The sequence below is a fragment of the Artemia franciscana genome, chromosome 17, assembly GCF_032884065.1.
Source record: "Artemia franciscana chromosome 17, ASM3288406v1, whole genome shotgun sequence".
In the NCBI taxonomy this organism is placed as follows: domain Eukaryota; kingdom Metazoa; phylum Arthropoda; class Branchiopoda; order Anostraca; family Artemiidae; genus Artemia; species Artemia franciscana.
Genome location: NC_088879.1, coordinates 32,641,536 through 32,653,394, shown reverse-complemented (window position 1 = coordinate 32,653,394; position 11,859 = coordinate 32,641,536). Strand labels below are relative to the sequence as shown.

Genomic DNA, 11,859 nt, shown 5'->3' with positions numbered 1-11,859 from the left:
ACGAGATACGTAAAACCATACGGTTGCCATTATTTAGTTGATTAGACGCTTTGTGGTATGGAGTCAACAAAGCACGAAGATCAATCCTATCCTTATTAATTGCCATTGGAAATATTTTACAAATAGGTAATTCTTGTAAAAAATACATAACTTTATTCATGTTGCTAGATTTTTTCACTTGCTTGAATTTTTTGCTAACCTTAAAAGTTAAAACTTTAGTTTATTGTTAAGGAAGAATGTTTTTTTTTTGGTCTTTTTTTTTGCCATAAAAATGTCCTTCGAAATTTGATGCAGTATTTTTGTTTTTCTTCTAATAGCTGGCTAAATAACCATATCCAAGAAAATACGTACTTCTATTAAAAACTGTTTTTCATAAGTTTTTCGTGAAATTCTCAGTGTGTTTTCAGAAAATTGAAAGCATCCAAGAAATTGTATTTGTGTTATAAGAAGAATGTAAGTTAAGTTTAGGTATCACTATTGTTGTACATATTTTGCCACACGGTTAAAAATTAAACAAAACTTCTCACCAGAAAGCCCTTTATTTTTATTTATTAAGTTAACCCTCACGATTCTTTTCATTATCTTCCCAGTTTTAGGTTCCGTCAAATGTCATTGCGTTATGGCATTGTTCAAATAAAACTTAGTTTTAACTTTATCATCATTATATACTCATTCTTGGTTTCTTTCCATTCTTAAACCAGTGTTATCTTTACCTTTGCGTTATTACAGCTATACCAATTATTCTCCTTTCCTTTTTTATCTCTTTAACTTATTTCATTATTCTTTATCCCCTAGACACCGAATTTTTCTTATTTCTTTTCCTGGCTGCGAATACCAATGACAAACACGTGGCTACTCATGACAAGATCTAGTTTCGCTTATGTTTTTACATGTTTATATGTTCTTCAGAGCAGTTGTATCTCTGTCCGTTTTTGGATAATGGTTGAGACAGGGAATTAATATACCGTTTAAATTCATCTACTGTGCTTCAGTCGTAACTAAGGGAGACTTGCTTCTGAGGGTTGACTTCATAGTCTGCCGCCAAAAAAACACTAAAAAAAAAACAACGAAAAAAAACAAAAAACGCCCAACTGAAAGCTAAATAAGACACGTTGGTGTCCAGTATTTAATAATATGGCAAGCGTGTTTGGAAATTCAACTGTTTGTATGCGTGATATTTTGTCTGATACAGTTTTTGAGTAATACTGGAGACAACTCTATCACAGAGGGAAACTCAAACCCACTGAATTAAATTGACTGATATATTATCATGGATAATTTACTGGTGAGAATAGGGCGTCCTCTGTACATTTTACCCTAAGCATTGGATAAAACAAACATAGCCTATTCAATAACCTACTATGATAGCCTAGTTGATAAAGTGATAATGTTTTGCCTATATTTTTCTCAGTTTGTTCTGAATGTGTTGCATAAGTAAACAATTCACATCTAGGCAGACTATCTGAGGCAGTCTCACAACTTTGCTCAATCCTGATTCATAACATTTTGAATAGGCCTATCTGTAAATTTATTGATGAAATTAAGGAAATATCCCTGATATGGCTGAAAATTCTGCTTAAATAGCTTAACAGAAATTATGATAAAATTCTAGCTGATTGACTTTTGGCTACCTTTTAAAGGGATTAGGTTAGGAAAATGAAACTTTCAGGGATAAGTTTGAAGGCTAAAGTATGTCCTGGGAAGGTATTTTGAAATGCCCACCTCCACTCCTTCTCCCTCTAGAGGGTTCTGACCTTTAAAAATATGTGTGTTATAAAAGTGAAACCATGCAACAATAGATCATCTGCTTGAATGAAGTAGGCTACAACAAAATTGGGTACAATTCTAGTTAATTGACTTCTTGCTATCTCAGAAAGGGTTTAGGTTAGGAAAATGAAACTTTCATGGATGAATATACAGACTAAGGTATATCCTGGGAAGGTATTTTGAAGTAACTACCTCCATTTCTTCTCCCTCTAGACAACCCTGACCTTTGATGGCCTTTAAAAATATGTTTGTTATAAAAGTGAAACCTTGCACAATAGATTTTCTGTTTAATTTAAGTACAAAAAATTGTTTTCAGCTTCATAACTTTTCTCTATTCCATTTTATAAGGTTTTAAAGATATGCAAATACATTTCCTAAATTTTGAAAAAAAAACAACATTGATATGGCTCAAAATTCTACTCAAATAACAGGAATTGCATTTTCTGAACTAAAGCCAGAGAATAGGCAACTAGTAACTGAAAATTAAGGTAAAATGATGTTTTGTCAAAATTTCAATAGGTATAGACCTGTCATGTTGGCAAATTTTAGGGCCCTCTAGAGGGAGAAGGAGTGGAGGTGGGTACTCTAAAATACCTTCCCAGGACATACTTTAGCCTGTAGACCCATCCCTGAAAGTTTCATTTTCCTAACCTAAACCCTTTCCAAGATAGCTAGAAGTCAATTGACTAGAATTTTACCCAAAATTGTTTTCAGCTTCACAACTTTGCTCAATCCCAATTTATGAGGTTATAAAGATATGCAATTACATTTCCTAAATTTTGAAAAAAAAAGTTGATATGGCTTGGAATTCTACTCAAATAACAGGAATTGTATTTTTCAGAACTAAAGGCAGAGAAAAGGCAACTGGTAACTGAAAATTAAGGTAAAATTTTGTTTTGTTAAAATTTCACTAGGTATAGACCTGTCATGTAGGCAAGTTCAGCATAATCTATGTTCAGGAAAGCTTTACTTCCTCATTTGATTTTTTTCCCATTAGCTTTTCTCTGCTCCTTAAGATAAAGTCCATCAAAATGATACAAATACATATGATGGAACATAGCCCAGCTTAAATCCTGATCATAGGTAGTGCAATAGTACTGCCTAAGTAGAGAGCAATGTGGGCACAATGTATTATTATTTTTTTTTTTGTTTAGACCAGGGCACTTCACATCAAAAGAGTTGTCATAGAAACCTCAAAAAGAGCTCATTAGATTAGAAATTGAAAGGGCTATTGCCGTTTTTAATTGTCAAAAGCAAATGGAGGACAACTAAATCCCCTTCTTTATCTTACCATAGTTCCTCCAGTGCCTCTGCAGTCACACAGGGCATTGGCAAGTGGCCTCTAATCATCCTCCATGTGAATTGCTGCATATTAGTCTTCTCACTCTTGAATGAGACTCATCTTGAGGACTCTTCTGTCATGTTCATATGTCCTATGGAGCATGTTCTTTGGTGTTCCTTGGTGATAGGTGCCTTCTGGTTGTCAGTGGAGGAGTATTTTTGGAAGTCTGGGATGTGGCATCTGGAGGATGTATCCAAGGTATTGCCACCCACGTTATTGTACAATGTTTGTGATATCTGGCTGGCCTGTGCAGGTATGGATCTTGTTATTCCTGACATGGTCCCTCCAACTGTAGGGCAGTGGTAAGGCATTTCTCCTGTTCTGCAGTTAGCATAAGGCATTCCATAGCATAACTCAGATAGTACATTGCTCTGTAACAACCTGAGTTTCAACCTCAGTGAGCATACAGTAGAATTCCAGACTGGTAGAAGTCTCTAAAATGATGTGTTGGCCAAGGCTATCCTGGTGCTCAATTCTTTTAAGAGTCACCACTGGAAGTGACTGTACTCCCTTAGTACTTAAAGTCTGTCACCTGTTCAATGTCCTCTCCTCCTGGGTGAACTACTGATTGACATAGCTTTTGTCTTCAGGGTGTTGATGTATTGTCCATTGTTCAGCTTTCTCTGCAAGTTTGTTCAAGAATTCCTGAATCTTCTGCTCTTTGGCTTCTATGAGCACAACATTGTTGACAAAGTTGACACCCTGACAAAGTTTTTCTACAATCTAGATTCCATGCCCATTAATTTGTCCAAAGATGTAGTCTACAACTAGGACAAAGAGGAAAGGTGACAGGACAGTCTTGCCTGACACCAGACATCACCTTGAAGCAGCATGTGTTGCCATCCAATGTTTTAACACATCATTCCATCTCTTTGTACATTGCAACTATTAGATGGATTAGCTTCCCAGGAATACTGTAAAACTGTAATACTCTCCACAGGGTTTGATGATCTACTGAATTAAAGCCTTTTCAAAGTCCAAAAAGAGTATATACAAGTGCTGTTTTAATTTGTATAGTAAAAATAAGTCAGCACAAGATTGTTTTGGCTGAAATCTATTCTGTTCTTCATTAGGTGAGGATCAAAGACAGTTCAGATCCTTCCTAATATTATTGTCACGAAGAGCTTCCCAGGGGTCAAGAGAAGATTGATTCCTCTATATTTGCTGCATTCTTTCACATATCCTTTCTTGAAGACTTTGACTAAAGCCCTTCCCACACCCACCATTGCTCCAAACACATTGAATCAAAATTTTGAGATAATTATTTTGTTCAGTGTAGTTAAAAAGTCTGGAAATTATGTCTTTGAGGATGACAGCCCCCCCACAACCCTCAGGGCAAGGTTTGTAAGTTATGGCCTGAGGGCACATACATTTTGTATAGAAAGAGTGGTTGTAGGAAATTTGGAATGGGCTCATTGGATTGGAAATCAGATGTTCTAGTGCCCGTATTAAGATTCAGAGTTTGGACAATCCCCCCCCCCTTTGACACCTCATATTTTCCCAAAAATATATCTGATATAAATTCTGAGATGGCCATTTGTTGTAGAAACTTTGAAAAGAGCTCATTCAATTGGAAATTGACAGTGCTTTTTTAATAGTAAAAGTGTTTAGAGGGCAACTAAACCCCTTCCCATGCCCACCCTTTCCTCAAACACATCTAATAAAATTTTGAGATAGCCATTTTGTTCGACATAGTCGACAGGGCTGGAAATTATGTCTTTGAGGATGACAATCCCCTATGGCCCTCAGGGCAAGGGTTGTAAGTTATGCCCTGGGGGTATATACAGTATATATAGAAAGTATAATTATACAAACTTTGGAGGGCAATCATTGGATTGGTAATCAAAAGTTCTATGTGCCTTTTTTAAGATTCAGAATGATCAGAGCATGGGTACCCCCCCCTAGTGGATTTTCCTGAAATGCATGTGGTAGAAATTTTAGATGTCCATTTGTTGTCTTAGAAACTTCTAAAAGAGCTCATTCGATTGGAAATTGAGAGAGCTATTGCCCTTTTTAATAGTCAAAAGTGATTAGAGGGCAACTAAGGCCCTCCCACGCCTATCTTTTCCCCAAACATATCCAATAAAAATTCTGAGATAGCCATTTTGTTCAATGTAGTTGAAAGATCAGGAGATTATGTCTTTGAGGATGGCAACCCCCTACAGCCCCCAGGGCAAGGGTTGTAAATTATCACCTGGGAGCATATAAGGTATATATAGAAAGGGTGATCATATTACCTTTATAGGGGGCACTTTGGATTCGTAATCAGAAGTTCTAGTGCTTTTTTAAGATTCCGAGTGATTGGAGGGTGAACACCCCCCCACACCTCGTATTTTCCCAAAATGTATCTGATAGAAATTTTGAAATGGCCCTTTGTTGTTGTAGAAACATTGAAAACAGCTTATTCAATTGGAAATTGAAAGGACCAGTGCCCTTTTTATTAGTCAAAAGTGATTGGAGGGAACTAAACCCCTTACCTCACCCACCATTTCCCCAATCACATCCAATGAAAAAATTCGAGATAGCCATTTTATTCGACGTAGTTGAAAGGTCTGGAAATTACATCTTTGAGGATAAACCCCCCCCCCTTCTGTTGCCCCCAGGGCAAGAGTTACAAGTTATGCCCTGGGGGCATATAAGAAATAGCCTATATAGATAGGGTGATTGTATAAATTTGAAGGGGGCTCATTGTATTTGTAATCAGAAGTTCTAGTGCCCTTTCTAAGACTCAGAATGGTAAGAAGGTGGATACCCCCCCAACAAACCTCTTATTTTACCAAAATCCAAATGAAAGAAATTTGGAGATGGCCATTTGTTGTTGTAGAAACTTCGAAAACAGCTCATTCGATTGGAAATTGAAAGGGCCAGTGCCCTTTTTAATAGTTGAAATTGATTAGAGGGCAACTAACCCCCTTCTTCATCCACCATTGCTCCATACACATCCAATCAAAATTTCGAGATAGCCATTTTGCTCAACATAATTTAAATATTGATACCTCACAGGACATGTCTACATACTGGAGGGCCATGCTGAGTGTATATTTCAGTGGCTCTCATCTTCCTCCACATCTATTTCTAACCCCTGGGTAAGGGTGCCCCAGTTTCCATTATTGACCCCCAGGGACTAGATCCCCTTGGTCCAAGCCTCCTATGGAGGAACCCCACATATTTGTAGGGTGCTCCCCTATATGCCATCTGGGGACATACTGAGGACAAAATGTGTTGTCAGGTTATCAAAATGGTGTACCTGCACTGTCTGGGGAACAGCTCAAAGTATCAAATTAAAACTTTCAGGGAACAATGTTGGGGAGGCAAAGGGTAAATGGATTTGCAGTGTAACTAGGGAAAAGAGGGAAGATCTGAATTGGAAGAAACAGTGTGCATCCAGGTTGTCAAAATAAAATCTCTTCAATATATCAGGCACAGCTCAGAGGTAAGAAATGAAACCTCCAAGTAGTGAAGGATCATGTACACTGGACACTTTAACTGGCAGAAAAAAGAAGCATAAAATAAGAAATCTAACAGTAGAACTTTTTTTATTTAGATGTTCGAGTCTGCCAGTGGAAAACTAGTTGGTGTCAATCCATATTAGCTTAAATTGCGGCTTGGAGCAATCTAAGAAATTCTTCTTTTACAGTTCCAGATTTGACGGTTCGAGTTGTATTCAGGATTCTTTAGTGAGCAGGTGCACTGTCCTGATCCATAGCTTCTCAGTTGAGTTACATTCTCTGGAGGACCACTTAGCATCCAGTCTTTGTTTGAAGACGCCCACAGATTCAGCAGTAACAGACTTTATTCTAAGTGTTGATGATTTTTGAGGAAAAGAATTGAGTGTGGAGTCTGTATAGGGTAGACTTTTTAACAATTTTCAACTGATGACCTCTAGTTTTTGAGTTAGGACCAACAGTGGGAAAAAATGCTGGGTGTCTCAGCCCTCATTAACTTATAGGTTAAAATGGCATCACCTCTATTTCTCCTGTTTAGAAGAGTTGGTAGTTTCAGGTTTTGTAGTCTTGCAGAGTAGAAAAGTTCCTGTTTGCCAGATACTACTTTGGTGGCATGTTTCTGAACATCTCTCAACACTTTTATGTCTTTTTTAAAATAAGGGAAAGCTAGAGACAATCCAACTTCAATTTTAAGACGCAACAGAAGACTGATGACTTTAGGGGAACAAGTGGAAAGGGTATGTTTAATCACCCCCATGGTTGAATTGGCACCAGCAGCAGACTTCTTAACATGGGTGCTGGCTGAATTTCAATTCATTATCAGTAGTGATTCCAAGATCTTCCTCAGTATTTACTGAGGAAAGTGGGTGACCTGAGAGACAATAAGATCGTCAAGGGTTCATTTTGTCAAGGTGAATGACATGGCACTTGACAACATTAAATTTAAGAAGCCAAGCCTCAGACCATTAATCAAGCAGTCCAAGGTTATTTTGTAGAAGGGTATAATCTTTACAGGACAAGGCTGGTCCAATGACCTTCAGGTCGTCAGCATAGAGTGTTAGTTTACTGCTGATGGTGGAAGGAGCATCATTGGTGAAGATATTAAAAAGTGTAAAACCCAAAACACTATCCTGAGGAACTCCACTCAAAACATACTTTGATGAAAAAAGAATAAAGTTGCCAGAGTCATCAAATAACTGACCAGATTGAGATCACATTTGAAGAAAATCAAGGATACAGACATTGGACTTCTCTTCAAGCTTGACAGCACATAGTTTGATTGCAAGTCGCTTGTGACAAACTTTGTCAGAAGGTTTAGAAAAATCAAGAAGAATCATGTCAGTTGGTACCCCTGCATCAAGTAATTCAGTGATATGGTCATATGACTCAAGGAGATTGGTATCAACAGATCGTCCAGAACGAAAGCCGTGCTGTGAGCTGTGTCAGAGATTACGTGCTTCAGGATGTGATTGATTATTCAGAATTGCAGAATTGATTATTCTTTCAAGAATCTTATTAACTGCTGGTGTCATGCTGATAGGTCAGTAGTTTTCAGCAAGGTCCTTTCTACCTTTATTAAATATTAAAATGAATAGACTCTTCCAATCCAAAGACAGTCTAAAAAGTAAGGAAAGAGGTTGACACAAGACTGTTCAACATTCATGGAGGATACGAGGATGAATGCTGTCTGGCCCAGCTGATTTATTCAATTTGAGTAACATAAGTTCCTTTAGAACTATTGAGTCATTAATCAATATAGGTTCCACATTATGTGATACATCATATATAGGAAGTCGTATCAGATCAACATACCTCACAACCCTTCATTTTCAGACTTACATGAAATTTTTCACCCTGATTACAGGCTATGGAATTTGCAAAGTTTCAGATTTTTCTCTAATTTATCTATATCTCTAACATAGTGGAAAGTGGCATATACTTGGATGTGGTCCATAGTGGGCCAGGTTGCCTTTTTCTCATCTAGTATTCTCTATACAATCTATAAGTGCCATCTAGAATAGTTAGTTTGATGTTCAACCATAAAGACCAATTATTTTGGTAAACCTTCCTGATAGTCTGGGAAATACCCCCCCCCCCAAAAAAAAAGGTATTTTGCCTTTAGATTTTCTTTGTTTATTCTTTTTTAGTTCAGCAAAATTTATTGTTTGTGGTACCAAACAAAAGCCAAATTATCTGGTCATTCTATGTTGCCATCTTGTGGCAAAATATTGAGAAAAAAAAAATAACGTTTGATTTTGCATATGGGTGTAATCTTGTATAGAGTGAGACAGGAAATAATGGTACACACTGGGACATGAACCCATCTACAAAATCTCGCTTGGCACATTTTAGCCATTTTTACATGTATTTTTTAGTGTACTTGGTTTCTGATATTTGGTGACCCCTTGCTACTCATTTGCCAATAACTTGAAAACTCTTCAAATTGTCAAGTTGGATTTTAGTATGTGGTTTAATGGTGCACCAATCAATATATATATATATATATATATATATATATATATATATATATATATATATATATATATATATATATATTTCAAAAAAGAATAAGTTTGATAAGATTGGTAATAAGGACAGCAGATTATATTTACCTATTAATTTTACTTGTAAGCAGATTGAAGATGTTAATTTACCAGAAATTTTAAATCAGCGGGGTGAAACAGGCTCTTCCTAGTAATTTGAATTATAATGACAGTCCAGTTTTAACTTATAAATTTTCAAAAACTATTGGGCAAATGATTTTTAATTATAATTTAATACTTAAATGATTGGATAGTGATATAAATTGGAAACCTGTTTGTAATTGTAAGCAACTTGGCCCATTTGTAAATCCTACTTACCAACATGTTATAACAGGGGGCTTGTCAATAATAAAGCAAGATGATCTTCAAATTATACTGAATAAAAAAGCTAATTTCCGTCTTTCTCATCATTTGAAACCATCGAGTATTCTTGATAGCTTGGAAAATGATTTTGATTTATTTATTGATAAGTGGTGTAAGAAAGAGAATAAAAATAAAGAGAGTTTTCAAAGTTGGAAGAATTTAATTATTAGTAGAATACGAAATAAAATACATTCTAACTTCAAAAATAGTAACACTAAATCATTATTTTATAATGCTAAGATAAAACAAGCAATTACTAATCTACAGAATGAATTTGTAATTGTGCTGGTGGATAAAGCTAATAATAATTTTGCCATAATTTGTCAGAAGCTGTATTGTGATGTCTTAACAAGGGAGTTATGCACGACTAATGTTTATGAAAAGGTGAATTTAGAGGATGAGAATTTAATTGAAAAAACTGAAGAAATACTTTTAAAAAAATTTAATATTAAAATTAATGACAATGATAAAAAGTTCCCTTTCCTATATTGGACTGTAAAATTTCATAAGAATCTCCCTAAACCACGGTTTATTGCTGGAGCAGCTAAATGTCCAACCCACATTGCTACTACTGACCTCTCTTTAATTTTAAAGGAAATTATAAATAAACTTAAAACCTATTGTTCTGGTATTGAAAAAAAAATTCGAATTATAATCCATATTGGAGTGTTAATAATTCACTGCAGATGATAGACTCTTTAACAATGGTTTCAGCTAAAAGAATTGAGTCTTTCGATTTTGTGACAATGTATGCTAATTTATCACTTAATGTAGTGTTAGATAATATAAAAACGGTTATCAAAAAATCTTTCCTCTTATCTAGTAAGAGGTTCTTAAAAATAGACACTTATAATTAAAAAGCTATATGGACAAACTGCTTTAAGACTACAGTTAACTCGAGATGTTACAGCTTAGATATGATTTTTGATTTATTAGAATTTGTTTTATATAATACTTATATAAGATTTAATGGTAATTTGTACAAGCAAATCGTGGGAATTCCCATGGGGGGGGATGCCATCCCATTTATAGCTGACTTGTTCTTAAGGCAACTCGAATATAAATATATGATGGATAAGAATAATCCTAATAATTTAAAATATGTTTTGTCAAATAATAAAAGATATTTAGATGATATTTTGGTTTTAAATTGTAAGGAATTCATTGATATTTCTAAAAATATATATCCATCAGAGCTTACTCTTGAACCTAGTCATGGCACTGGTCTAGAAGATCATTTCTTAGATTTAAATATTAATATTTTTAAAATGTATAATACAATGGATGATTTTGATTTTGAAGTGATTAATTTCCCGTTCCCTGAAAGTAATATACACTCAAATATCACATATTCTGCATTTTTCTCACAGTTACTTAGATATGCAAAGATTTGTAGTAATTATATTGATTTTAAAAATAGATGTAAAATTTAAAGCCAAAAATTGATTTTATGAGGTTTTTTTGCAAATAAATTAACTTGGCTTTTAAAAAATTTAGTTTTCATTATAACGAACTTTTAAATAAATACCAAAAGAATTATCTTGAAATACTTAGCGAAATCTTTAGTTAATTTTGATTTTCCTTGTTATTGAGTTTGGTGTGTCCCTAGTTTTTGACAGTGGATTTCCGGAGGATTTTGCATATTTTGTTGTTTCAAATGGTCTTATTTTACATTCATTTCCTTGATTTTTATCTAGGTCATATGAAAAACTTTGAATAATTGTTTAGTTATAATATAGATTGTGAATTGGTAACTTAAATACATGAGAGCCAGAATTAAGGTAGGATAAGTTTGTTTTGGTGTTACTTGGTTTTTCTACATTTGCTTGTTTTTTCATAGGCATATATTTTGGGGTTGATACCTAACGCGGGGATGCCATGGGGAATTTATGGTAGGCACGCCACTTGCCTGGGTGGAGAATTTAAAGTGCAGAAACCCTATAGGCAAGTGTATATTCTCCTGGTGAGCCCTTGTGTTGGGTTGTTGCCTCTGAATTATTTGTCTTTACAGTTTTTATTGTTTGGTAAATGACAACTTATACTTATTGTCGACATGACAATCTCCTTCTGTCTTCTTCTTTTTTTTTGTGTTTGTGCTGTTGCATTGGTGATTTCTCTTTTCATTATATATATATATATATATATATATATATATATATATATATATATATATATATATATATATATATATATATATATATATATATATATATATATATATATCAAAACTTCAAAAGGTAACTTTTTAATAATTAACAATTTTGTATGTCTAGAAGTGCACATGTTAGAATTCATCTTAAAGTTTGTTTAAAAAGCTTTAATTTGATGCAAATTTCATGTCTATATCCTAATTAGAAGCTGAGATATTTTGTTTTGAAGATAGTACTGTTTGTTTTTT

At 34.6% G+C, this 11,859-nt stretch overlaps 1 protein-coding gene across 2 annotated transcripts in view; it reads left to right on the top strand.

The window, feature by feature from the left end:
* The first annotated feature begins 1,135 nt into the window (after positions 1 to 1,135).
* Positions 1,136 to 11,859, top strand: part of LOC136038151 (DET1- and DDB1-associated protein 1-like) — a 48,611-nt gene continuing 37,887 nt past the window's right edge. The window contains exons 1-2 of one of the 2 annotated variants that reach the window (XM_065721198.1): positions 1,136 to 1,285; positions 2,609 to 2,650. Coding sequence is in view for 1 of the 2 variants with exons in the window: in XM_065721197.1 (XP_065577269.1) it covers positions 1,271 to 1,285 (15 nt within the window). In the remaining variant the exon portion in view is untranslated. The remainder of the gene's footprint in view (positions 1,286 to 2,608; positions 2,651 to 11,859) is intronic. The other variant, XM_065721197.1, reaches the window with a different exon arrangement.